This window comes from Nerophis lumbriciformis, linkage group LG11 (assembly GCF_033978685.3).
Source record: "Nerophis lumbriciformis linkage group LG11, RoL_Nlum_v2.1, whole genome shotgun sequence".
In the NCBI taxonomy this organism is placed as follows: Eukaryota; Metazoa; Chordata; class Actinopteri; order Syngnathiformes; family Syngnathidae; genus Nerophis; species Nerophis lumbriciformis.
In genome coordinates, this window is record NC_084558.2 from 42,125,092 (window position 1) to 42,151,010 (window position 25,919).

At 41.3% G+C, this 25,919-nt stretch overlaps 1 protein-coding gene across 4 annotated transcripts in view; it reads left to right on the forward strand.

Moving 5' to 3' along the window:
• The window catches only part of tnpo1 (transportin 1), a 143,720-nt gene that overhangs the window by 55,269 nt on the left and 62,532 nt on the right, over nucleotides 1–25,919 (forward strand). For all 4 annotated transcript variants that reach the window (XR_009815856.2, XM_061966546.2, XM_061966543.2 and 1 more), the window contains exons 8-16: nucleotides 583–705; nucleotides 769–887; nucleotides 1,150–1,210; nucleotides 5,620–5,788; nucleotides 12,358–12,510; nucleotides 21,342–21,567; nucleotides 22,902–23,073; nucleotides 23,156–23,242; nucleotides 23,322–23,429. Coding sequence is in view for 3 of the 4 variants with exons in the window: in XM_061966546.2 (XP_061822530.2) it covers nucleotides 583–705; nucleotides 769–887; nucleotides 1,150–1,210; nucleotides 5,620–5,788; nucleotides 12,358–12,510; nucleotides 21,342–21,567; nucleotides 22,902–23,073; nucleotides 23,156–23,242; nucleotides 23,322–23,429 (1,218 nt within the window). In the remaining variant the exon portion in view is untranslated. The remainder of the gene's footprint in view (nucleotides 1–582; nucleotides 706–768; nucleotides 888–1,149; nucleotides 1,211–5,619; nucleotides 5,789–12,357; nucleotides 12,511–21,341; nucleotides 21,568–22,901; nucleotides 23,074–23,155; nucleotides 23,243–23,321; nucleotides 23,430–25,919) is intronic.

The window sequence follows — 25,919 nt, forward strand, 5'->3', positions numbered from 1 at the left end:
GAGCGCCAATAAACCTTAAAGGCTCTGCCTTTGCGTGCCGGCCCAGTCACATAATATCTACGCTTTTCACACACACTAGTGAATGCAATCATACTTGGTCAACAGCCATACAGGTCACACTGAGGGCGGCCGTATAAACAACTTTAACACTGTTACAAATATGCGCCACACTGTGAACGCACACCAAACAAGAATGACAAACACATTTCGGGAGAACATCCTCACCGTAACACAACATAAACACAACAGGACAAATACCCAGAACCCCTTGCAACACTAACTCTTCCGGGACAATACAAAATATACACCCCCGCTAACCCCTACCCCCCACCTCAAAAAAAGAAGAATTAATAAAAAAAAAAAATGTAGGCCTTTTCCATGCAACCAGGAGGAGCTTTTCCAACCCGTGACCGGTTTTAAAAAAGATTCATTATTATACCAAATAATACATTGCGGGAGACTGTTTGAATCAAGAATCGTGTTGAATCGAATCATCACCCCAGGAATCGGAATCAGATCGAATCGTTGGGTGACCGAAGTCTCACACCCATAAATGCTGATGTTTTTGGGTTCCCTGTACAGAACTTGTTTGCGCTGGCGACAGATGAGGAGCCCGAGGTGCGCAAGAACGTGTGCAGGGCTCTTGTGATGCTGCTAGAAGTCCGTCTGGACCGACTGCTGCCTCACATGCACAACATCATCGAGGTGAGTGACACCAAGTCGCGCGTTCCTGTGGACTTAGATCTCTAACCAGGGTTGTCCTTCCAGTACATGCTCCTGAGGACGCAGGACCAAGACGAGAACGTGGCGCTGGAGGCCTGCGAGTTCTGGCTCACCCTGGCGGAGCAGCCTGTGTGCAAGGAGGTGCTGGGCGGCCATCTTTCCCAGTAAGCACCTCTTAAGACGCACCCTTCTCAGGTCACACCCCAAAACGCAGTTAATTCATTGGCGCCCGGGTCGTAAAGTCAGCGAAGACCTTGTCCAGGCTTGCTGATTAAGAACCCTGACTCCTGACCTCAGCCGTAAACATCTGTCAGAACGTTGTCGCGTTAACCCGCCGCCCCTGCCAAAACGGGTTGTGAGTGATTGTTTGTTGGCTCGGACTCGTCCTTGCCCTTTGTTCACGCTGTCCTCGTGCTTCCTCCCCAGGCTCTCGCCGGTGCTCGTCAACGGGATGAAGTACTCCGAGATCGACATCATCATGCTCAAGGTCAGTTCACGCCGCTCGATATTTGAACATCAGGGCGGGGCTGGGTCGTGACCCGCGACACAGGGTGACGTCTAGTCCACTTGGCTTGTTTGTGTGACCCTGGGGACGACAACCAATTATGTTGGGTCTGTGTAAGATTACCAGCATGTCATTGGGAAGCTGTTGAAATACCACTTAACGTTTACAATGATATATGTTTCTCTAATTATGGTACAAACTTTGCAAGAGACTTTATAAGTGCAGTTGAAAAACTCAACGCAGGCAAACGCATTCCCCTCCTTTTCCGTATCACTGCAAAAACTGAAATCTAAGTAAGATTAAATATCTCAAATAAGGGTGATATTTGCATATTTTCTGTCTAATAAGATCATTCTTCTCACTAAGCAGATTTTATGTTCGTCTTTTACTTGTTTTAAGGGTTTTGGTCCTAAATTATCTCAGTAAGATATTACAGCAGTGGTTCTTAACCTTGTTGGAGGTACCGAACCCCACCAGTTTCATATGCGCATTCACCGAACCCTTCTTTAGTGAAAAATAAACTTTTTTTTTTAAATTCAAGACAAAGTTATATGTTTTTTTTACTGGTGCACAAAATGAACCGTGCATGAACATCACCTTGTTCAAAGAACAAAACCAACACGGAGCATGAACTCACAACAAATTACACACCTGCAAATCAGTGTGACTTCCGCGGTTGCCGTATACATAATACGCCGATAGGGAGAAGTTTTATTTACACGATGAGTCGGGTGTGTCTTTACCTCCGCGGCGGAGGCTCCGCCGAACCTCTGAGGCCAACTCATCGAACCCAGGTTAAGAACCACTGTATTACAGCTTGTTGCTGAGATTTGGTTGTCTATATTGAGTAAAACATGCTTAAAACTAGAACAGTGGTTCTTAACCTGGGTTCGATCGAACCCTAGGGGTTCGGTGAGTCGGGCTCGGGTTCGGCGGAGGTCAAGACACACCCGACTCATCGTGTAAATAAAAACTTCTCCCTATCTGCGTATTACGGATACGGCAACAGCAGAAGTCACACTGATTTGCAGATGTGTAATTTGTTGTGAGTTTATGCACTGTGTTGGTTTTGTTCTTTGAACAAGGTGATGCTCATGCACGGTTCATTTTGTGCACCAGTAATAAAACATGGTAACACTTTAGTATGGGGAACATATTCATCATTAATTAGTTGCTTATTAACATGCAAATTAGTAACATATTGGCTCTTAACTAGTCATTATTAAGTACTTATTAATGGCTTATTCGGCATGGCCTTTTTATAACCCTAACCCTCTAACCCTGGCCCTAAACCTCTAACCCTAACCAAATAACTCTAAATTAAGTCTTTGTTACTTAGAATTTGTTCCCCATACTAAAGTGTTACCAAAAACATAAAACTTTGTCTTGAATTTGAAAAAAAAAAAACATTTTATTTTTCACTAAAGGAAGGGTTCGGTGAATGCACATATGAAACTGGTGGGGTTCGGTACCTCCAACAAGGTTAAGAAGCACTGAACCAGAATATCAAGTGTTGCAAAGCTGTGTCATCAACACTCACAAGTATAAAACTGCTTTTTCAAAGTAATAATTTCTTATTTCAAGCATGAAAAAAAAAATCAAGATTTTGACACATTTGTGTCTCATAATTAAAACAGATGACAGCCAAATGGACTTTGCAGTTTTATTTCCAATGAAACAATAGAAAACACATACTCATATAGTAGCACAGTTGGCGCAGTACAGCAAACTGACAGTTAATATTTTAACATTTAACATGTGACATTTCAAACAATTTTTAACAGAAGTAGTTCACGCACATTCAGATAAATTCTTCAAAAATTAATTACAATTAAAAAACATTTTGGCCGGGCTTTATATATGTACACTAATTGACTGAAAGAGCACGCACTTGATGCGATGATGTCATGTTGTCGATGGGAAAATGCATTTTTACACAATATGATTTGCCTGAGCGACTAGGAAACCCCGAGAGTAACAAGCGGTTGCCTTGTTGCCTTTCCATTAAGAACAATAAACTAGTTTTTAGTATAAGTTTGCTGGTTTCAAGAAATGTAATGCCGAGCGCATATCATTATGTCAAGATAATGGCACTAGCGTTTACTTAATTTAAGAATATTTTTCAACATATTGAGCAAAAAAGTCTCTTTTTTTTTTTTTACCAAGAAAAGTGCACTTGTTATTAGTGAGAATGTACAAACTCCGTTTCCATATGAGTTGGGAAATTGTGTTAGATGTAAATATAAACGGAATACAATGAATTGCAAATCCTTTTCAACCCATATTCAGTTGAATGCACTACAAAGACAAGATATTTGATGTTCAAACTCATAAACTTTATTTTTCTTTTGCAAATAATAATTAACTTAGAATTTCATGGCTGCAACACATGCCAAACAGTTGGGAAAGGGCATGTTCACCACTGTGTTACATGGCCTTTCCTTTTAACAACACTCAGTAAACGTTTGGGAACTGAGAAGACACATTTTTTAAGCTTCTCAGATGGAATTCTTTCCCATTCCTGCTTGATGTACAGCTTAAGTTGTTCAACAGTCCGGGGGTCTCCGTTGTGGTATTTTAGGCTTCATAATGCGCCACACATTTTCAATGGGAGACAGGTCTGGACTACAGGCAGGCCAATCTAGTACCTGCACTCTTTTACTATGAAGCCACGTTGATGTAACACGTGGCTTGGCATTGTCTTGCTGAAATAAGCAGGGGCGTCCATGGTAACGTTGCTTGGATGGCAACATATGTTGCTCCAAAACCTGTATGTACCTTTCAGCATTAATGGCACCTTCACAGATGTGTAAGTTACCCATGTGTTGGGCACTAATACACCCCCATACCATCACAGATGCTGGCTTTTCAACTTTGCGCCTATAACAATCCGGAGGGTTCTTTTCCTCTTTGGTCCGGAGGACACGACGTCCACAGTTTCCAAAAACAATTTGAAATGTGGACTCGTCAGACCACAGAACACTTTTCCACTTTGTATCAGTCCATCTTAGATGAGCTCAGGCCCAGCGAAGCCGACTGCGTTTCTGGGTGTTGTTGATAAACGTTTTTCGCCTTGCATAGGAGAGTTTTAACTTGCACTTATAGATGTAGCGACCAACTGTAGTTACTGACAGTGGGTTTCTGAAGTGTTCCTGAGCCCATGTGGTGATATCCTTTACACACTGATGTCGCTTGTTGATGCAGTACAGTCTGAGGGATCGAAGGTCACAAGCTTAGCTGCTTACGTTCAGTGATTTCTCCAGATTCTCTGAACCCTTTGATGATATTACGGACCGTAGATGGTGAAATCCCTAAATTCCTTGCAATAGCTGGTTGAGAAAGGTTTTTCTTAAACTGTTCAACAATTTGCTGACGCATTTGTTGACAAAGTGGTGAGCCTCGCCCCATCCTTGTTTGTGAATGACTGAGCATTTCATGGAATCTACTTTGATACCCAATCATGGCACCCACCTGTTCCCAATTTGCCTGTTCACCTGTGGGATGTTCCAAATAAGTGTTTGATGAGCATTCCTTAACTTTATCAGTATTTATTGCCACCTTTCCCAACTTCTTTGTCACGTGTTGCTGGCATCAAATTCTAAAGTTAATGATTATTTGCAAAAAAAAACGTTTATCAGTTTGAACATCAAATATGTTGTCTTTGTAGCATATTCAACTGAATATGTGTTGAAAATGATTTGCAAATCATTGTATTCCGTTTATATTTACATCTAACACAATTTCCCAACTCATATGGAAACGGGGTTTGTACTTATTTTAAGGTATTTTTGGGTTCATTGAGGTTAGCTAATTTGACTTGTTTTGGAAAGTCTTGACAAGCCAAATTTTCTTGTTCTATTGGCAGATAATTTTGCTTAGTTCAAGTAAAATACCCCTAATTTTTGTATTTTGTTTTCTTGTTTTTGAACACTGACTTTTTGCAGTATATCTCTCTTGCTTTGCTTCTTTGTCTCGTCTTACCTTTTTAAGAGCCTTTTTTTGCACTGTTCTCTGAAATCTAAAACATGGAATTGATAAACTAGTCTCTCAACTCAGTTGACAAGATCTTCTCAATGAGAAGCTCAGGTTGGGGGGAACCTGCCTGTCCTGACTGGATGTTTGCTGCTGGATACGTGAGGGCCTCTTGGGAGAAGTGGAGAGTAATGTGCCTGGCGGGTCTTTCCGTTGAAGACATTGACGATATCTATCTATTTGGAAGTGTGATCACAGGTTATCTGCTGATTGGATTGAGCGTTGCCCTGGTCTGTCGACAAATTCGGAAGACTATGGCAGCCGATCAAGGAGTACTATTGTTGCTCGAGGCTTTTTTCCTGGTCTCAAACTGAAACAGGGCTTATGGACTCGGATGTGCTTTCTCTGTTCGTCATAAGGGTGACATCGAGGAGGATGAGGCCATTCCCGACAATGAGCAAGACATCCGGCCGCGCTTCCACCGCTCCCGCACCGTCGCCCAGCAGCACGAGGGCGATGGGATCGAGGACGAAGATGACGACGACGACGAGCTGGACGATGACGATACCATCTCGGATTGGAACCTGCGTAAGTTGCTCGTTATGGTACAGATGGCATCCACTGCCCACATATCTATTCAGGGTTTCCCCTCAATGCAATTGAATGTGGCGCGCCGCCACAACATTTTTTATAGCCGCCACACCTTGAAAATAAGGGCTTTTTTTGTTTTGTTTGCTTGAAAATTAAATGAAGTACCGTATTTTCTGGACCATAGGGCATACTTGCCAACCCTCCCGGATTTTCCGGGAGACTCCCGAAATTCAGCGCCTCTCCCGAAAACCTCCCGGGACAAATTTTCTCCCGAAATTCAGGCGTAGCTGGAGGCCACGCCCCCTCCAGCTCCATGCGGACCTGAGTGACGTGTTGACAGCCTGTTTTCACGTCTGCTTTCCCACAATATAAAGCATGCCTGCCCATTCACGTTATAACTGTAGAATAATGGAGGGCGAGTTCTTGGTTTCTTATGTGGGTTTATTGTTAGGCAGTTTCATTAACGTCCTCCCAGCGCGGTAACAACACACAACAACAGCAGTCAAGTTTTCGTTTACCGTAAAGCAGTTCGTCTGCCGTAAACAGCAATGTTGTGACACTTTTTAACAGGACAATACTGCCATCTACTGTACATGCATATGTGACCCACCCATAATGTCTCACATTTTTGTGTTGATTTATTTATTTTATTTTGTGGTTTGAATTCGTTTTTGGAGCTGTCATTACACATTTATCAGTATTCACATTGGTCAGTAGGGGGCAGTAGGGCGTTTCTTCCCAATTGAATGCTATCACCTGCAGACCAGAAGTGTCTTGTCATTCTGATGAGAGCGACCAGTCTGTGAACAATTGAAACGTCCTGTGTGCTTTTTCCTCCTGTATAACAGGTTAGTTTTGGTGAATCAACTCACTGACTAATATCCATGTGATCTTTATAAGTTTAAGTACACATTCTGATGGTGGAGCCTAACTCTAAAGTATTTGTGAGTTGTAGTTTGTATTTGTGAATGAATTCAGTGCACAGCTGCAGTAATCAATACAAAAAGGCGACGTGAGTGCGCAATGTTTATATAGGAACTTCTGATCCTAATTCAGACTCCCAAATTAGAGCTCCCGTTTTCTTATTGATTTTATAATGTATATTTGTATAATGTGTGTGTTCTGAAATAGTGACAGAGAATAGAACAAGGATGGAATATTCAACCCTTAACTCAACAATGAGTAGATGAGTGTTATGTGTGTGTATATGTGTAAATAAATGAACACTGAACTTCAAGTATTTCTTTTATTTATTTATATATATATATATATATATATATATATATATATATATATATATATATATATATATATATATATATATATATATATATATATATATAAAATAAAGAAAAATAAAAAATATATATAGCTAGAATTCACTGAAAGTCAAGTATTTCTTATATATATATATATATACATATATATATATATATATATATATATCTTAACCACACGCCCCCCGCCCCCCACCCCCCACCTCCCGAAATCGGAGGTCTCAAGGTTGGCAAGTATGCCATAGGGCGCACCAGATTATAAGGCGCACTGCCGATGAGTGGGTCTATTCAGGTCTTTTTTCATACAAAAGGTGCACCGGATTATAAGGCGCATCAAAGGGGTCATATTATGATTTTTTTCTGAATTTAAAACTTTTCCTTGTGGTCTACATAACATGTAATGGTGCATACCTGCCAACTACTCCGGTTTTCCCGTAATTAGTACGGTTTTCATCAACCTATTCCGGGTTACGGTTGCAGTGATAAAAAATACGGTTTTTCATTAATTACATTTTTTTTTTTTTTTTTTAAGTTTTATTCACGAAATCGCGTAACAACAATCACAATCGACACTGCTTCCCGTAACTTCCTATCGAGCCATTCCGAATGCCTTGCGCGAGGCTATTTATAGCACCGCTGCCAAGCACGAGGCACCTGTTGCCCATTGTTTCCAAACGAGCGAACGATCATGGAATCAGCCGGAGAAAAATCGCAAACGAGTCTTAAACCGAAAAGAAAACTGCAGTCATTCCGTGAAGAATATTCAAAAGCCTATCCGGGAATAATTATCCGTTCCAAAAAGGGTGAAAACTACGCGAATTGCACCTTGTGCAGACAAGATTTTTCGATCGGACACGGAGGAATTAGCGATGTAAAAGACCACGTTGGGGCAAAAAAACACAAGTCTAATGCCGTTGCTAAATTTGGATTTTAGCCACAAAAAGGTAATGACACCAATGTTATCTATTGGAATTGTTTAGTACTGTTATACTGTTAAAAGTGTTTATACTATTTATGCTTTCAAGTCCAAGTTGAAGAAATCTTGTTAAATGTTGACAGCATAACTACCAAAATACAGAAGTATGTTCTTAATATTTTTGCAGTGCTATTTCTGTTGAAAAGTTAAAATGATTACATTAGAGATGTGATGTGCCACTTTTCAAGTGTCTGATGGCTTAAATTAATTTTCATTAATTTTTCATATTTTGAATTCTTTTGAAAGGCTTACAAAAAAACTACATTTGAATTGTAATTCCATGCTATTGACAGGACTATTAATTTTAATGAAGTTAACTTACCATGTTTACAGTATAATAATTGTGATAGAAATGTGAATTTTAGGCACAGAATACTTTTTACAATTGAACAAGGCAGTAGATTATACAAGCTTGGACAGAAAGTTAATAATGACACCAAATTTTTTTTAATGGAATTGTTTAGTACTGTTTTACCATTTGTTTACTGTAAAAAGTGTTTATACTGTTTATACTTTCAATTAACAAATTGAAGTATTGTGAAAGGTTGACAGGATAACTGGCATTAACTGTCAAAATAATTTCAAACTATTGAAGTTAGCTTACAGAATAAACATGTCAATCAACCCATATGATTTTTGCTGTAATATTTTTGTTTTGAAAAGTCACTGTGACTGATAGAAAAGTGATGGTTTTAGCAACATTTTAACCTGTCTGAATGCAATCAATCATTTTGCGTCAGGGGGCGAAGCCCCCCTGAACCCCCCACCAGGACTTTGTCCTGGACCTACCGGGGCCTGTGGCCCCTGGACCCTGGCTACTAGGTTTTTCTGATTTCAAAAGTTGGCAGGTATGATGGTGGTTCCTTGATCAAAATGTTGCATAGATTATGCTTTACAGATCATCTACAAGACGTTTCAGAATGTGCCGTTTTGTGGGCGGTTTTATTTACGTGGCTCACCTTCGGCAGCGTTTTCTCCCCGTCATCTTTGTTGTAGCGTGCAAGGACGGGAGTCGAAAAAGTGTCAAAAGATTGAGCTAACTGTTTTAATGACATTCAGACTTTACTTAAATCAACAACGGAGCAGCATCTCATCCGTGGCTCACTAGTGCAACAACGCCGGAAAGGTGTCCCGTGAAAAACAGTTTTACCGGAACTCTCTAATACAGGGGTCACCAATGCGGTGCCCGCGGGCACCAGGTCGCCCGTAAGGACCAGATGAGTAGCCCACTGGCCTGTTCTAAAAATAGCTCAAATAGCAGCACTTACCAGTGAGCTGCCTCTATTCTTTAAATTTTATTTATTTACTAGCAAGCTGGTCTCGCTTTGCTCGACATTTTTAATTCTAAGAGGGACAAAACTCAAATAGAATTTGAAAATCCAAGAAAATATTTTAAAGACTTGGTCTTCACTAACTGACAAAGAAACAGATAACAGATTTGGTGTCCAATTCAAAGTGTGACATGATTTATTTAAAAATTTGAGAGTTGACTTTTGTATTTTACACGAGTTATTATTTGTACAAAGTAATTCATGATTTGTTAAAAAATGTTAGTGGCTAGCTAGTTAAAATGGGATATTGTGATTTCACAAGACTGTCTTAGAAGTGATCATTTGAAAATGTTCAATTTGAAAAATGTGCACTTAGAGAAATTATAAAAATAAAGTGTTGCATATTGATATTTATCTGTTTCTATGTATATTTATTGTGAGAAATCATTAAGATGATCAGTGTTTCCACAAAGATAAATATCATTAATTATAAATAATAACATAGAGTTAAAGGTAAATTGAGCAAATTGGCTATTTCTGGCAATTTATTTAAGTATTTATCAAACTGGTAGCTCTACGCATTAATCAGTACCCAAGAAGTAGCTCTTGGTTTCAAAAAGGTTGGTGACCCCTGCTCTAATAACTAAAGTTCCATGGGAGAATTATGTAAACTCACTACACTGGTGTTTTTTAGCGCTTCCATAGCGAGATGAGATATAAGTTATAATTTTCGCTACTTTATATTAGAAATGGCAACAGCAGAGTGTGAATGTATCATAACAAGAAGATAGTGAAAAAGAAGAAGCTTAGCAACTACGGAATAGGCACGGACTACAGTGGCAGACTTGCGCACATTTTCAGGACTTATACAGATCTCAAATAAACATCAGCAGGTACCAGAAGATAAAAAAAAGTTGGTTTTGCATAATATTGTGAAACAAAACGGCAGATAATATGTCTGCTAGTGGGTGTCATTTTGCGGTCCTTATACACACTATGGTAGCCGTAATGGGCCGACAATCCATCAAGCGGTGCGGCTTCAAAGTCATACTAAAACAATTTTAAAGATTTTTGAGTGCCGTGTGTAATGTTCTTTATTTTCAATGGAACCTTTAAAGTTTTGGTGTTGTTTACTGGCGTCATATTGCAGTCTACATGTATCTCTTATGTGTGACTACCATCTACTAGTCACACATATCATTACACCATGTACCGAATAAAATAGCTTCGAGGTCGGTAAGCACAACCAGAATTGTCCGTACATTAAGCACTCCGGGTTATAAGGCGATTTTTGAGGAAATGAAAGAATTTTAAGTGCGCCTTATAGACCTAAAAATACAGTATTATAATAAATTGTACCCCCCCGACAAAATCACCCGAAGTCTGACGCTGTTTATATTTTTTATTACCAATCTTATGACAACAAACGGCACAATTCCAACAGGTTTTACCTCCCATGCAAACACTTTCGTCTCTTGAGTCCACGCTTTCATTGGTCGTTACAGTATAAATTGATATACAGGGTGATTCAAAAAGAATATGCCAAAATGATCACTCGATATTTCAAAAATGAAAAATAGAAAACCGAGCTTGAACACTTGTGTTGTACACAACTTTGAGTATTTATTTCATGCTTTACAAGTGCTCAATATGGCCACCACCTGCAGCACGGAGAACATCAAGACGAAATGAGAAGTCCTCTCAAATGCGCCGCAGGATGTTGCGATCAAAAAAAAAGTCACACACATTTGGGTCCAGGGATCTGGCAGGCCAAGCGCAGAGAGGAGGTCTTTAGCACTTCTTCTATCAATCCACCGCTGAGGAACGCTTTCCATCAGATAAGTTCGAACTTGAGATGCCAATGGGGTGGTGCTCCACCTTGTTGAGAAAACATATTTTAAACTGTTTAACCCACCATCAAATGCTCTCACGATGGGGTGGATCAATGCCAAGTTCTGTTCTAAAAGCATATTGTAGCATCCCGGAAGAGTTAGTGCTGCAAGGGGTTCTGGGTATTTGTTTTGTTGTGTTTATGTTGTGTTACGGTGCGGATGTTCTCCCGAAATGTGTTTGTCATTCTTGTTTGGTGTGGGTTCACAGTGTGGAGCATATTTGTAACAGTGTTAAAGTTGTTTGTACGGCCACCGTCAGTGTGACCTGTATGGCTGTTGACCAAGTATGCGTGGCATTCACTTGTGTGTGTGAAAAGCCGTAGATATTATGTGATTGGGCCGGCACGCAAAGGCAGTGCCGCTCTGTAGTTCTCCCTACGTCCGTCTACACAGCGGCGTTTTAAAAAGTCATACATTTTACTTTTTGAAACTGATACCGATCATTTTGAAATAGATACCGATAATTTCCGATATTACATTTTAAAGCATTTATCGGCCGATAATTTCGGCAGTCCGATATTATCGGACATCTCTACCGAAAACTGTGGTACTGAAACTGGATGTAAACAAAAATACACGCCATTTTCTGGAGTGTTGTCAGCATGTCTGTGATGTGGACGTGAGTTTTATATATATTGCAGATATATCCGTGGACAGCTATCGACAAAATGTGCAAATATTAAGAGGACAGTGGCGGCTTTTAAGAAGAGAAAGCGCCAAGCAAGTGTGACGTCATACTCTCCGCAGCTAGCCTCTTTCGTCAGGGACATCGAGGACCAGAAGTAGAGTCTCTAAACGCGAGTACATTATATAATAACACCAGAAGAAGATGCTAGATTATTTGTTGGTCGTTTTTAATTGAAAAAAAGTAATTAAAAGTCTGTAAACACTTGAAAATATCTCAAAAAAGTACCTTGTACAAAAAGCAGCAACAATTGAAAATATGGCAAAACGATAAAAATATATATGTTAATACTAATTTATAACAGATTTGTTTTAAATGTATGTATACGTTTTTTGAGCCTTTTTTAAGAAAATTATATCATCATAGCAAATTACTCGATGATGTCATTGTGACCAGGCCGCCACCACCACAGGTATCTTGGCAGTTTAGGGGAAACCCTGCTATTTATATTTATTGTGTTGTCAGGTAAATGCTCAGCGGCGGCGCTGGACCTGCTGGCCAACGTGTTCAGGGACGACCTGTTGCTGCACCTTCTGCCACTCCTGAAGGAGCTGCTCTTCCATCCCGAGTGGGTGGTGAAAGAGTCCGGGATCCTCGTGTTGGGCGCCATTGCTGAAGGTACAGGTTTTTACAAATCGATAATGAATGCACTGTGGCATCCCACAGGGATCCACGCTGGAACCACTCCTGTTCAGTCTTCCCTGTGGAAGCACTTGCAACTTGTTGTGAATTGTTATCAAAAAGTTGGCTTTATTGACCCTGACCCCATATGAAATGTCTGCGAAAACACGTAAATCCAAGTTTTTAAACATTCATTTTTGCGTCAAAATATCACTATGGAGGTTGCCCTCCAGGGGGTTCTTCGGACCACCACGTACCGACATGAGAGCCCGGTTCAGAGTTACAAAGCAGTTTTATTTTGTCAGTCTTTCCGCAGGTTGCTTTCCAGCAGCTGTTTTATAGTCTGTCAGCCTTGCTCTCGCTCTCACGTCAGCTCCAACACTGTCTCTCCTCCTGGCCGCTGCTTATACAGAGCGACAGGTGATTAGATAACAAGGCCCAGGTGGGCCATCTACGCACCTGTCGCTGACTTCGAGGCTGGTCCTGGCACACCCCGCTTCACTGCATGCCCGCAGGCCACGCCCCTCTCTCCACAATCACTTTTTATTATTTTTTTAATGAAATATATATTAAAAAAAAAAAAAATTGAATCCAATAAAAGTGTGCTTGCTGTTCCTCTTGCCTAAACGCAGCAGGACGGGTAGATGAACAGGAGCACCGAAACAAGCTTGCTCGTGAGCTAACCATCTAGCTAGTGACTGTTACGTTCCCTGATGGCTCAGCATCTAGGGACTATAGGGGAACGCAACATAAAAGTGTATAAACCAAATGAGTTGTAAAAAAGACACCGAAGCCAAGAATTGAAAACAAAAATTAGTGTTATTGAAAAGTAACCAATGGGGGGGTTACAACAAGACACAACACTAGCCTAGCTTGGGAATACAGGTGCTGTCAAAGAAATGAACAAAACATACCAAAATACACCTCTAGAAAAGAAAAGGTAAGCTGACTAACTGAAGCTATTTAATTAGCACAAACCAAAAAAACCTACCTATCTACTCTAGCCAAAGAGGGGGTCCAAAACATACAAGGGTGACAGCCACCACTAAGCCTGGTGTCTCTATACACAAACAAATCCTACGTGTTTTCGTGTATAGAGGCCTCTGTCTAACCTTTCCCAAGACTAGGCTACAGATACTTACAAAAGTTTAAAGGTCAAGAAAAATGAAGACAAAAAAAAACAACAGGTGGCACAAGTGTAGCAAAAAGCTTAACAAAAATGATTACCAAACAAGATAGCGCCAAAGACAAAGTCACATCTCTCAAAGTTCCACACAGCATGTCAGAAAAAGAATCCACCTTGATCCAGTGGTGAGCAGGTGATTTTAAACAGGCTGGGAGGATGAATGGTGGTCCGGGATTGGCTGGCTGATTAACAGGTGAAACGAGGAGCAGCTGGGATTAGGAACCGGTTGATTGGCAGCAGAGGCAGTTAATGAGTGTGACCTGTACAAATAAATAGAAGAAGAAACACAAAACAAACAAACCACCACTACGTGGAACGTAACACGCCCACCAACAAGAATGAACATAATTGTTCATTCAAACAAGTCGCTATATCTGGTTTACATTGAAAATATATATGTCCATATATACACACACAATTAATTCACCTACACCCGACCAACCCCTATTTTCAAAGGCTGGACAAAGTTGGTAGCAGCCAAAACTGGAGCACCGCAGAGCAAAGCTTTACAGCTGTCAAAAACCTTTCGCTTGAGCTCTGCCATCTCTTGGTCCCTCTGGTGGATCTGGCCTTGCGCTATTTCCAGCTGCCTCTTGGCGTCTCCCAGTGCAGAGAACAGATCCAGCTTGATCCTGGTCTCTGCATTCAGGCTGTTCTCCAGGTGCAGAGTCTTCTCCTTCATGGCGGACAGCGCCGACATCAGCACCTCTGTGTCTTTCTCGTTCTTCTTGTACTTGGGCAACTCCTGACACTTGCCCTCCAGATTCTGAATCTTCTCTTCCTTGAGTCTTATGTCCATGCTGAGCTTCTTGCACTCAGTCTCCAGCTCTCTAATTCGACCACGCGGCGAATCGTTGGACTCCACTCCTGTAGCTGCAGCTAAAGCCACCGCCCTGGCAGCCGTGGGTTCCTCCATCTTCTTCCTCTTCCTCTCGTCAGCCAGATGTTTTTCAGCCAGGATGCGACCTTCCTGCTCGGCTTTTAGCCTGTTTTCCAGCTGGGAGATGGTCTGCTTATCTTTCCGTTTGGCCCCTGCAGCATGACAGTTGGCTACCAAGTGACCTTTTCTATGACAATAAAAGCACTCTCGTTCTTCTTTAACACGAGCCTTGGCTTGTAATGTGGAGAAGGATGGAGCGACAGGAGGCATCTCAGAAGATGGCACAAACACAGTTTTATGTGTCAGAACATACTCATCAGCCAAAACTGATGCATCTCTCACTGTGGTAACCTTTTGTTCATTTAGGTACACCACACATCGTTCTGGAGCACACTTTATAAAAGCCTCCAATAGGACAAGTTCTCGAAGAGAGTTAAAATCAGTGACTTTGCTCGCTTTGCACCACCTGTCAAAACGAACGCTCAACTCTCTGGCAAAGTCCACAAATGTTTGTTCTTGTTTTTTCCGATAGTCCCTGAACTTCTGTCGATAAGCTTCAGGCACCAACTCATAAGCTCGTAGGATTGAAGCCTTAACCACCTCATAGTCAATACTTTGATCCAAAGACAAGGCCGCTATTGCCTCCTGAGCCTTACCGGTCACTTTACTCTGCAGTAAAGTTGCCCAAATATCCTTAGGCCAGCGTAGAGCCGTAGCAAGCCGTTCAAATGTCTGAAAGTATGCATCCACCTCGGTTTCCCTGAATTCTGGAATACACACTTGTCTCCTGATATCATATGTATCTAATATACAGGTAAAAGCCAGTAAATTAGAATATTTTGAAAAACTTGATTTATTTCAGTAATTGCATTCAAAAGGTGTAACTTGTACATTGTATTTATTCATTGCACACAGACTGATGCATTCAAATGTTTATTTCATTTAATTTTGATGAATTGAAGTGGCAACAAATGAAAATCCAAAATTCCGTGTGTCACAAAATTAGAATATTACTTAAGGCTAATACAAAAAAGGGATTTTTAGAAATGTTGGCCAACTGAAAAGTATGAAAATGAAAAATATGAGCATGTACAATACTCAATACTTGGTTGGAGCTCCTTTTGCCTCAATTACTGCGTTAATGCGGCGTGGCATGGAGTCGATGAGTTTCTGGCACTGCTCAGGTGTTATGAGAGCCCAGGTTGCTCTGATAGTGGCCTTCAACTCTTCTGCGTTTTTGGGTCTGGCATTCTGCATCTTCCTTTTCACAATACCCCACAGATTTTCTATGGGGCTAAGGTCAGGGGAGTTGGCGGGCCAATTTAGAACAGAAATACCATGGTCCGTAAACCAGGCACGGGTAGATTTTGCGCTGTGTGCAGGCGCCAAGTCCTGTTGGAACTTGAAATCTCCATCTCCATAGAGCAGGTCAGCAGCAGGAAGCATGAAGTGCTCTAAAACTTGCTGGTAGACGGCTGCGTTGACCCTGGATCTCAGGAAACAGAGTGGACCGACACCAGCAGATGACATGGCACCCCAAACCATCACTGATGGTGGAAACTTTACACTAGACTTCAGGCAACGTGGATCCTGTGCCTCTCCTGTCTTCCTCCAGACTCTGGGACCTCGATTTCCAAAGGAAATGCAAAATTTGCATGGTTGGGTGATGGTTTGGGGTGCCATGTCATCTGCTGGTGTCGGTCCACTCTGTTTCCTGAGATCCAGGGTCAACGCAGCCGTCTACCAGCAAGTTTTAGAGCACTTCATGCTTCCTGCTGCTGACCTGCTCTATGGAGATGGAGATTTCAAGTTCCAACAGGACTTGGCGCCTGCACACAGCGCAAAATCTACCCGTGCCTGGTTTACGGACCATGGTATTTCTGTTCTAAATTGGCCCGCCAACTCCCCTGACCTTAGCCCCATAGAAAATCTGTGGGGTATTGTGAAAAGGAAGATGCAGAATGCCAGACCCAAAAACGCAGAAGAGTTGAAGGCCACTATCAGAGCAACCTGGGCTCTCATAACACCTGAGCAGTGCCAGAAACTCATCGACTCCATGCCACGCCGCATTAACGCAGTAATTGAGGCAAAAGGAGCTCCAACCAAGTATTGAGTATTGTACATGCTCATATTTTTCATTTTCATACTTTTCAGTTGGCCAACATTTCTAAAAATCCCTTTTTTGTATTAGCCTTAAGTAATATTCTAATTTTGTGACACACGGAATTTTGGATTTTCATTTGTTGCCACTTCAAATCATCAAAATTAAATGAAATAAACATTTGAATGCATCAGTCTGTGTGCAATGAATAAATATAATGTACAAGTTACACCTTTTGAATGCAATTACTGAAATAAATCAAGTTTTTCAAAATATTCTAATTTACTGGCTTTTACCTGTAGGTGTGGGATTACTCTGAGCGGTAGACTGCACAGCAGCCATTTCCAGCTCCAGCTTTCTCAGCCTTATCTTAGTGTCAGCCTCAATTTTAGCAATTGTTAGCTGATGTTCAAACGCCCGTGCCTCTCGTCTGTCATTTGCCTCATGTTCGAGACGAACCAACCGGACCTTCAGCCGAGCCGCCTCTACCGAACCACTAGTCCGGGAACTGACTTGTGAAAATCCTTGTAATTTAGGGAGGGTAAGTGGTACTCTGTCTACGGCCTCGTCATCTAAAACAGGAGGACTACAGACAGAAGCACCCACTGTTGCATCAGAGTTGGGAGCACCTGAAGACAGAAAAAACACACCAAGCGTGACTAGCTGGTCCCACACCTTAGACTTTATGTCCCTTTTCAGAGAGACATTACTAATGTCTATGTCATAGTGTGCCGCAATCAAAATTAAATCTGCCTTAAGGCAGCTATCAAATACTTTTTCTGATGGTTTACAAATAAACTCATCTAAGTCAAATACACGTGCCATTTTGGTCTACCGCACACACAAGTACACCAAACAACTATAGACAATTCACATTCAAAGAAATTAAATTCCAGGACAAGCCCCCAATTTATGTTACGTTCCCTGATGGCTCAGCGTCTAGGGACTATAGGGGAACGCAACATAAAAGTGTATAAACCAAATGAGTTGTAAAAAAGACACCGAAGCCAAGAATTGAAAACAAAAACTAGTGTTATTGAAAAGTAACCAATGGGGGGGTTACAACAAGACACAACACTAGCCTAGCTTGGGAATACAGGTGCTGTCAAAGAAATGAACAAAACATACCAAAATACACCTCTAGAAAAGAAAAGGTAAGCTGACTAACTGAAGCTATTTAATTAGCACAAACCAAAAAAACCTACCTATCTACTCTAGCCAAAGAGGGGGTCCAAAACATACAAGGGTGACAGCCACCACTAAGCCTGGTGTCTCTATACACAAACAAATCCTACGTGTTTTCGTGTATAGAGGCCTCTGTCTAACCTTTCCCAAGACTAGGCTACAGATACTTACAAAAGTTCAAAGGTCAAGAAAAATGAAGACAAAAAAAAACAACAGGTGGCACAAGTGTAGCAAAAAGCTTAACAAAAATGATTACCAAACAAGATAGCGCCAAAGACAAAGTAACGTCTCTCAAAGTTCCACACAGCATGTCAGAAAAAGAATCCACCTTGATCCAGTGGTGAGCAGGTGATTTTAAACAGGCTGGGAGGATGAATGGTGGTCCGGGATTGGCTGGCTGATTAACAGGTGAAACGAGGAGCAGCTGGGATTAGGAACCGGTTGATTGGCAGCAGAGGCAGTTAATGAGTGTGACCTGTACAAATAAATAGAAGGAGAAACACAAAACAAACAAACCACCACTACGTGGAACGTAACAGTGACGGAGGCAGATAATTAGATATATCCATATTTGTGTGTTACTTCTTTTAAACCATAGTCATAGTACAAAACAGCTAGTGTTCTTTATTTGTTATCTTTTAATTGTCTGCAAGTACTGTGTGCTAACCTTCACTTTAGGAATGTAAGGAGGACAGATACTCCTTTTCCTTATCTGTTCCTGTGTCCAGCTGAGGAGGACAATGGGCATGTGTTTGGGCTGGAAAGAGAGACAAGACAACGAGGGTGGGAGGGAGAGACACTTTATAGAAGAGAAGGTTTCCATATTTTAGATCAGACCATCTTAGCTGCGCGATTGAATGTTCTATGCTGGACTGGTCTCATTCTATTTCCAAGGCTTTGGAGATAAAATTACAAAATACCTATTCTGTCTCTGGTGGTTCTTCTACTCAGCTTTAAGTGTCATAAAAGAGCTTGGGAGTGGCCAGCAACTTGAATTCCCTGAGAGGAACAACTGGTCCAAACGCAACACTAGCTTACTTGTTGTCGCCTCAGTTCGCTCTCCGAGCCACAACGTTGACGGCTGTCTAGTTTGCCGCTAATCATATTTGGATGATTACAATCCGAACACTGTTAGTTCTGAACCAGTTGTAATTCAAGAGCAGGGGTGTCAAAGTAAATTATTTATTATCTATGACCCCCAGGATGATATTTGATTAGTATTAGAACCGGCCCACAGGCCACAGCCGCCTGCTGCTGTTTTGCACGCACCAATACTCCATCAGTGTTGGTCCAGGGACCCCATCAAGTCATAAAAATGGGATCCCACAGTAAATTGTTGGGGTCCCACTTTTTTGTAACCGTTTTCAAAAAAATTATAAACGTATGCATTATCCTGTTATATCCCACATTCTATATTGTGTTTTGGAAAAAGGTTGTCATAAACGTTACTTAATTAATTAAAAATAAATAAATAAATAAAACACATTTTTATGCATATGTAAATGTATTCAGCTATAAACATTCATTCACTTTCTTCTTTCCTTCATGGATCTAAACTTTACCGCTGGCTGTATTTTTTTCTATATTTTTATTGTAATATTTTCAGAATGTGTTTGTTCTATTTTTGGCCAAAGTATGCCAAGAAAACAATCTGAAGTTGTCTTTATATTTTAGTTTTAATGTCACGATTTTAATAGTCCGGCCCGCGTGTGCACAGATTTTCCTCCATGCGGCCCCTGAGCTAAAATGAGTTTGACACCCCTGTTCTAGAGCATTTATTAGTACCCAGCAAGAAGGCATGTTTTTGACTTGAAGCATTGTAAACAGAGGTATATTATTACCAGCGGGGGTGTGGCTAGAGCAGTGGTTCTTAACCTTGTTGGAGGTACCGAACCCCACCAGTTTCATATGCGCATTCACCGAACCCTTCTTTAGTGAAAAATAAAATGTTTTTTTTTTTTCAAATTCAAGACAAATGTTTTTGGTAACACTTTAGTATGGGGAGCATAACAAAGACTTAATTTAGAGTTTTTTGGACACTAGGGGAACATATTCTAAGTAACAAAGACTTAATTTAGAGTTATTTGGTTAGGGTTAGAGGGTTAGGGCCAGGGTCAGGGTTATAATGAGGCCATGCCGAATAAAGCATTAATAAGTACTTAATAATGACTAGTTAAGAGCCAATATTTTACTAATTTGCATGTTAATAAGCAACTAATTAATGGTGAATATGTTCCTCATACTAAAGTGTTACCATGTTTTTATACTGGTGCACAAAATGAACCGTGCATGAACATCACCTTGTTCAAAGAACAAAACCAACACAGTGCATAAATTCACAACAAATTACACACCTGCAAATCAGTCTGACTTCTGCTGTTGCCGTATCCTTAATACGTCGATAGGGAGAAGTTTTTATTTACACGATGAGTCGGGTGTGTCTTGACCTCCGCCGAACCCCTGAGCCCGACTCACCGAACCCTTAGGGTTCGATCGAACCCAGGTTAAGAACCACTGGGTTAGAGGTTAGAGTTGCCAAATGCGAAACATTTTTCTGAGTTTCTTGCATGCATGTTATGGAATTTTACATTACATTTTTAATGATAATAATGTGAGTAAAGTATCCACTAAAAAATACAAACATTTCTGTGGTACATTACATGGGACATGTAAGTGACAAAAAGAGGCTAGTAGATGAGAATAAATCTCAAAGGTAAAATATAGTGTACAAATGCACTCAATTGCAGGAAATGTAGTCTTGGTTTTCAAACTTTTATTTTTGGGTTTGTGAGGCACTTAATGTTTATATATATATAAAAAAAAAAATAAATCAAAAATGTTTTCCTATTTTTTCGTCAAAGGGTGGTCCATTTTCTGCTGTAAACAAGTGGTTGACTACTGTCACGCCATGCGATGTGTGGATGATAGATACAAATATCCTGGATCTGCCACCAAAGTGTTGGTGATTTATTCTGCACACAAACAAATGAATGGGCAGCACGGTGAAAGAGAGGTTAGTGCATCTGCCTCACAATACGAAGGTCCTGAGTAGTCCTGAGTTCAATCCACAGAACACGTTTTTTGGCATTAAGTGCTTATAGCGGAACGGAGAGATTTACCCGCATTTTACCAGGATCTTTCTGTGTGGAGTTTGCATGTTCTCCCCATGACTGCGTGGGTTCCCTCCGGGTACTCCGGCTTTCTTCCACCTCCAAAGACATGCACCTGGGGATAAGTTGATTGGCAACACTAAAGTGTGTGAATGTGAGTGTGAATGTTGTCTATCTGTGTTGGCCCTGCGATGAGGTGGCGACTTGTCCAGGGTGTACCTACCACCCGAATGCAGCTGAGATAGGCTCCAGCGACCCCTCCGCAATCCCAAAAGGGACAAGCGGTATAAAATGGATGGATGGATGGACAAACAAATGAAGCTACAATAATGAACTTCAAATCGTGCCTGTCCACTTTGTGTCCAGGGTGCATGCAGGGAATGATCCCGTACCTGCCCGAGCTGATTCCCCACCTCGTCCAGTGTCTGTCAGACAAGAAAGCCCTGGTGCGCTCCATCACCTGCTGGACGCTGAGCCGCTACGCCCACTGGGTCGTCAGCCAGCCACCCGACGTCTACCTGAAGCCGCTCATGACCGAGCTTCTCAAGCGCATCCTGGACAGCAACAAGCGTGTGCAAGAAGCCGCTTGCAGGTGAGACACAATCTGATAAATGTAGATATTTCCACCCCCACCCCATCTCCTTAAAGGGGAACATTATCACAATTTCAGAATTGTTAAAACTTAAAAGTTTTTTTCAAAATTTTACCCATCACGCAATATCCCTAAAAAAAAAGCTTCAAAGTGCCTGATTTTAACCATCGTTATATACACCCGTCCATTTTCCTGTGACGTCACATAGTGAAGCCAACACAAACAAACATGGCGGAAAGAACTGCAAGCTATAGCGACATTAGCTCGGATTCAGACTCGGATTTCAGCGGCTTAAGCGATTCAACAGATTACGCATGTATTGAAACGGATGGTTGTAGTGTGGAGGCAGGTAGCGAAAATGAAATTGAAGAAGAAACTGAAGCTATTGAGCCATATCGGTTTGAACCGTATGCAAGCGAAACCGACGAAAACGACACGACAGCCAGCGACACGAGAGAAAGCGAGGACGAATTCGGCGATCGCCTTCTAACCAATGATTGGTATGTGTTTGTTTGGCATTAAAGGAAACTAACAACTATGAACTAGGTTTACAGCATATGAAATACATTTGGCAACAACATGCACTTTGAGAGTGCAGACAGCCCAATTTTCATCAATTAATATATTCTGTAGACATACCCTCATCCGCGCTCTTTTCCTGAAAGCTGATCTGTCCAGTTTTGGAGTTGATGTCAGCAGGCCAGGGAAGCTAGGATCGATAGCTCGCTCGTCTGCGGGAACAAACTGCCGCCATTGCTTGCCGTGCTACCGAGGTCCTTTGTCCCTGAATTGCTCACACACTCCGGCAGATTCAATGGGGGTCTGGCGGCAGATTTCTTTGACTTTATCATTGGAAATGCATCTGCTTTGAGTGTCGCAGGATATCCACACATTCTTGCCATCTCTGTCGTAGCATAGCTTTCGTCGGTAAAGTGTGCGGAACAAACGTCCAATTTCTTGCCACTTTCGCATCTTTGGGCCACTGGTGCAACTTGAATCCGTCCCTGTTCGTGTTGTTACACCCTCCGACAACACACCGACGAGGCATGATGTCTCCAAGGTACGGAAAACAGTCGAAAAAACGAAAAATAACAGAGCTGTTTTGACCCGGTGTTTGAGAAAATGGCGGATTGCTTCCTGATGTGACGTCATCGCTCCGAGAGCGAATATTAGAAAGGCGTTTAATTCGCCAAAATTCACCCATTTAGAGTTCGGAAATCGGTTAAAAAAAATATACGGCCTTTTTTCTGCGACATCAAGGTATATATTGACGCTTACATAGGTCTGGTGATAATGTTCCCCTTTGATGTCGAGGTCCTTTATCCCCATGACAGTGCCTTTGCCACCTTGGAGGAGGAGGCTTGTACTGAGCTTGTGCCCTACCTGGCGTTCATCCTGGACACGCTGGTGTTCGCTTTCAACAAATACCAACACAAAAACCTCCTGATACTGTACGACGCCATCGGGACTCTCGCAGACTCAGTGGGACACCATCTAAATAAACCGGTAGGTACCACCCCTTTTTGGCGTCTACTTGTCGTGTCGTAATGCTCGACTTGAGTTTGTGCCAATGAAATGTTTCTCGCAGGAATACATCCAGATGTTGATGCCTCCGCTCATCCAGAAATGGAACCAGCTGAAAGATGAAGACAAAGACCTCTTCCCTTTATTAGAAGTAAGCAGGGGAAAAAAATGACTTACACATGTGGTCAGCGGGTTCATGAGAGTCCACCTGGCTGTTTTTCTGCCTTCAGTGTTTGTCCTCCGTAGCGACGGCCCTGCAGAGTGGCTTCCTGCCCTACTGCGAGCCCGTGTACCAGCGTTGCGTTAACCTGGTGCAGAAGACCCTCGCTCAGGCCATGGTGAGTGTGCAGGGTCTTTGAATGTGCAGGGGTGTCCAAACGTGTTCCACTGAGGGCCGCACACTGAAAAGATTTAAAGGGGAACATTATCACCAGACCTATGTAAGCGTCAATATATACCTTGATGTTGCAGAAAAAAGACCATATATTTTTTTAACCGATTTCCGAACTCTAAATTGGTGAATTTTGGCGAATTAAACGCCTTTCTATTATTCGCTCTTGGAGCGATGACGTCACGTTGTGACGTCACATCGGGAAGCAATCCGCCATTTCCTCACTTTCGTCGGTGTGTTGTCGGAGGGTGTAACAACACGAACAGGGACGGATTCAAGTTGCACCAGTGGCCAAAAGATGCGAAAGTGGCAAGAAATTTGATGAAATTTGTTCAAAATACGAGGCTGTGGGGAAAGCCGACGAAATGGTCAGTCGTTTGTTCCGCACACTTTACCGACGAAAGCTATGCTACGACAGAGATGGCAAGAATGTGTGGATATCCTGCGACACTCAAAGCAGATGCTGACATCAACTCCAAAACTGGACAGATCAGCTTTCAGGAAAAGAGAGCAGATGAGGGTATGTCTACAGAATATATTAATTGATGAAAACTTTATTCATTACTCGCGGTTTTACGTAAATTATTATACATAAACTGTGTTTACCAATAATTTAGCTTAAAAACATTTATTTTTTTCAATCATTCGAGTACATTCGGGTAGTCTTGTGTAATGCAGTATTTTGTGTCTATTTAGGTATGGTTAACCTGAGTGCTGAAATCGTGGAAAAATATATGTTCTTAGCGCGCCTGAAATGGGCTGTCTGCACTCTCAAAGTGCATGTTGTTGCCAAATGTATTTCATATGCTGTAAACCTAGTTTATAGTTGTTAGTTTCCTTTAATGCCAAACAAACACATACCAATCGTTGGTTAGAAGGCGACCGCCGAATTCGTCCTCGCTTTCTCCCGTGTCGCTGGCTGTCGTGTCGTTTTCGTCGGTTTCGCTTGCATACGGTTCAAACCGATATGGCTCAATAGCTTCAGTTTCTTCTTCAATTTCGTTTTCGCTACCTGCCTCCACACTACAACCATCCGTTTCAATACATGCGTAATCTGTTGAATCGCTTAAGCCGCTGAAATCCGAGTCTGAATCCGAGCTAATGTCGCTATTCCTTGCTGTTCTATCCGCCATGTTTGTTTGGATTGGCATCACTGTGTGACGTCACAGGAAAATGGACGGGTGTATATAACGATGGTTAAAATCAGGCACTTTAAAGCTTTTTATAGGGATATTGCGTGCTGGGTAAAATTTTGAAAAAAACTTTGAAAAATAAAATAAGCCACTGGGAACTGATTTTTAATGGTTTTAACCCTTCTGAAATTGTGATAATGTTCCCCTTTAAGCATGTAGTTAGGATTGGATGATAATGCCAAAAATAATAAGCACAAATATTTTTGGTTGATATTGTATTCATGATGAATTACACGATTATTGAATCATTTGAAAACACGAGTATTTATTGTGCCACCAAAATGCAACTTTAAATAGAGTTTAAAAAAATAATAGCAATAACAATAAACTTGAATAACAATACCAATTAAAAAAAATATAAAATTCAGTTTTTCACGTTTTAATTATTTTTTTATTCTGTTTTTAACTTTTCCACTTATTTTACCACCATTGTGTGCTTTTTGTGTAAAATCTGATTGGATCAAATGTTTGTTCATTAAATGCAAAAATCCTCACATTTAGTTGTGCAATACATATTTGGACAATTTTGATCAGTATTTCAAATGTAAATGTATCAATAAGTGCTTTAAGTACATAATGTTTGTGCAAGGTCCTTTTTTGAAACCTTTATTTTGTTTGCTCAGTCAAACCGGATGCGACGCAAGGCGCTATTATTGTAAAGGTGGGAAATGTGTTGTGTTGTTGTTGTTGTTGTTCTCACCTTGACAAGCAAAGAGGCGTCTCACTTAAGGCTGGTATAGAAAAAAAAAAAAAGACAGAGCCTCTCAAGTAGCGACCACTGTTTGTACGTCAATGATGTCGTTCACAACAACACAAGCGGATGCGTGCTTATGGTTGTTCTTGTGAGCTTTAGCTTCGTGGTTTAGTCTCTTTTTCAAGTGACCGTCTCGACATTGTTGAGTTCAGAACGGGGCGGTTGAGTGTGTCAAGGATAAATGAGCATTAGTGAGCGAACTGTGGTGCTAAATTTCCACCATGGGTCAATAAATTACTTTCTATTCTATTCTATTATTTTCCCAAACAATTGTTTCTTCTCCTCACAATGACAACATTTAACTCACATTTGGGTCAATTTCCCTGATATTATTTAGCTTTTTTTAACGGATTCTGTTTTATTGGCCTATTATGTGACTCTGTCTGCGGTTACGCGAACGTGAAAATCGCATACCTTACTTTTTTGTTGAATTTGGTGATTATTGAATGTGACTACTCACGCTGTGTCAAATAAAAAGTAGCAACCATGG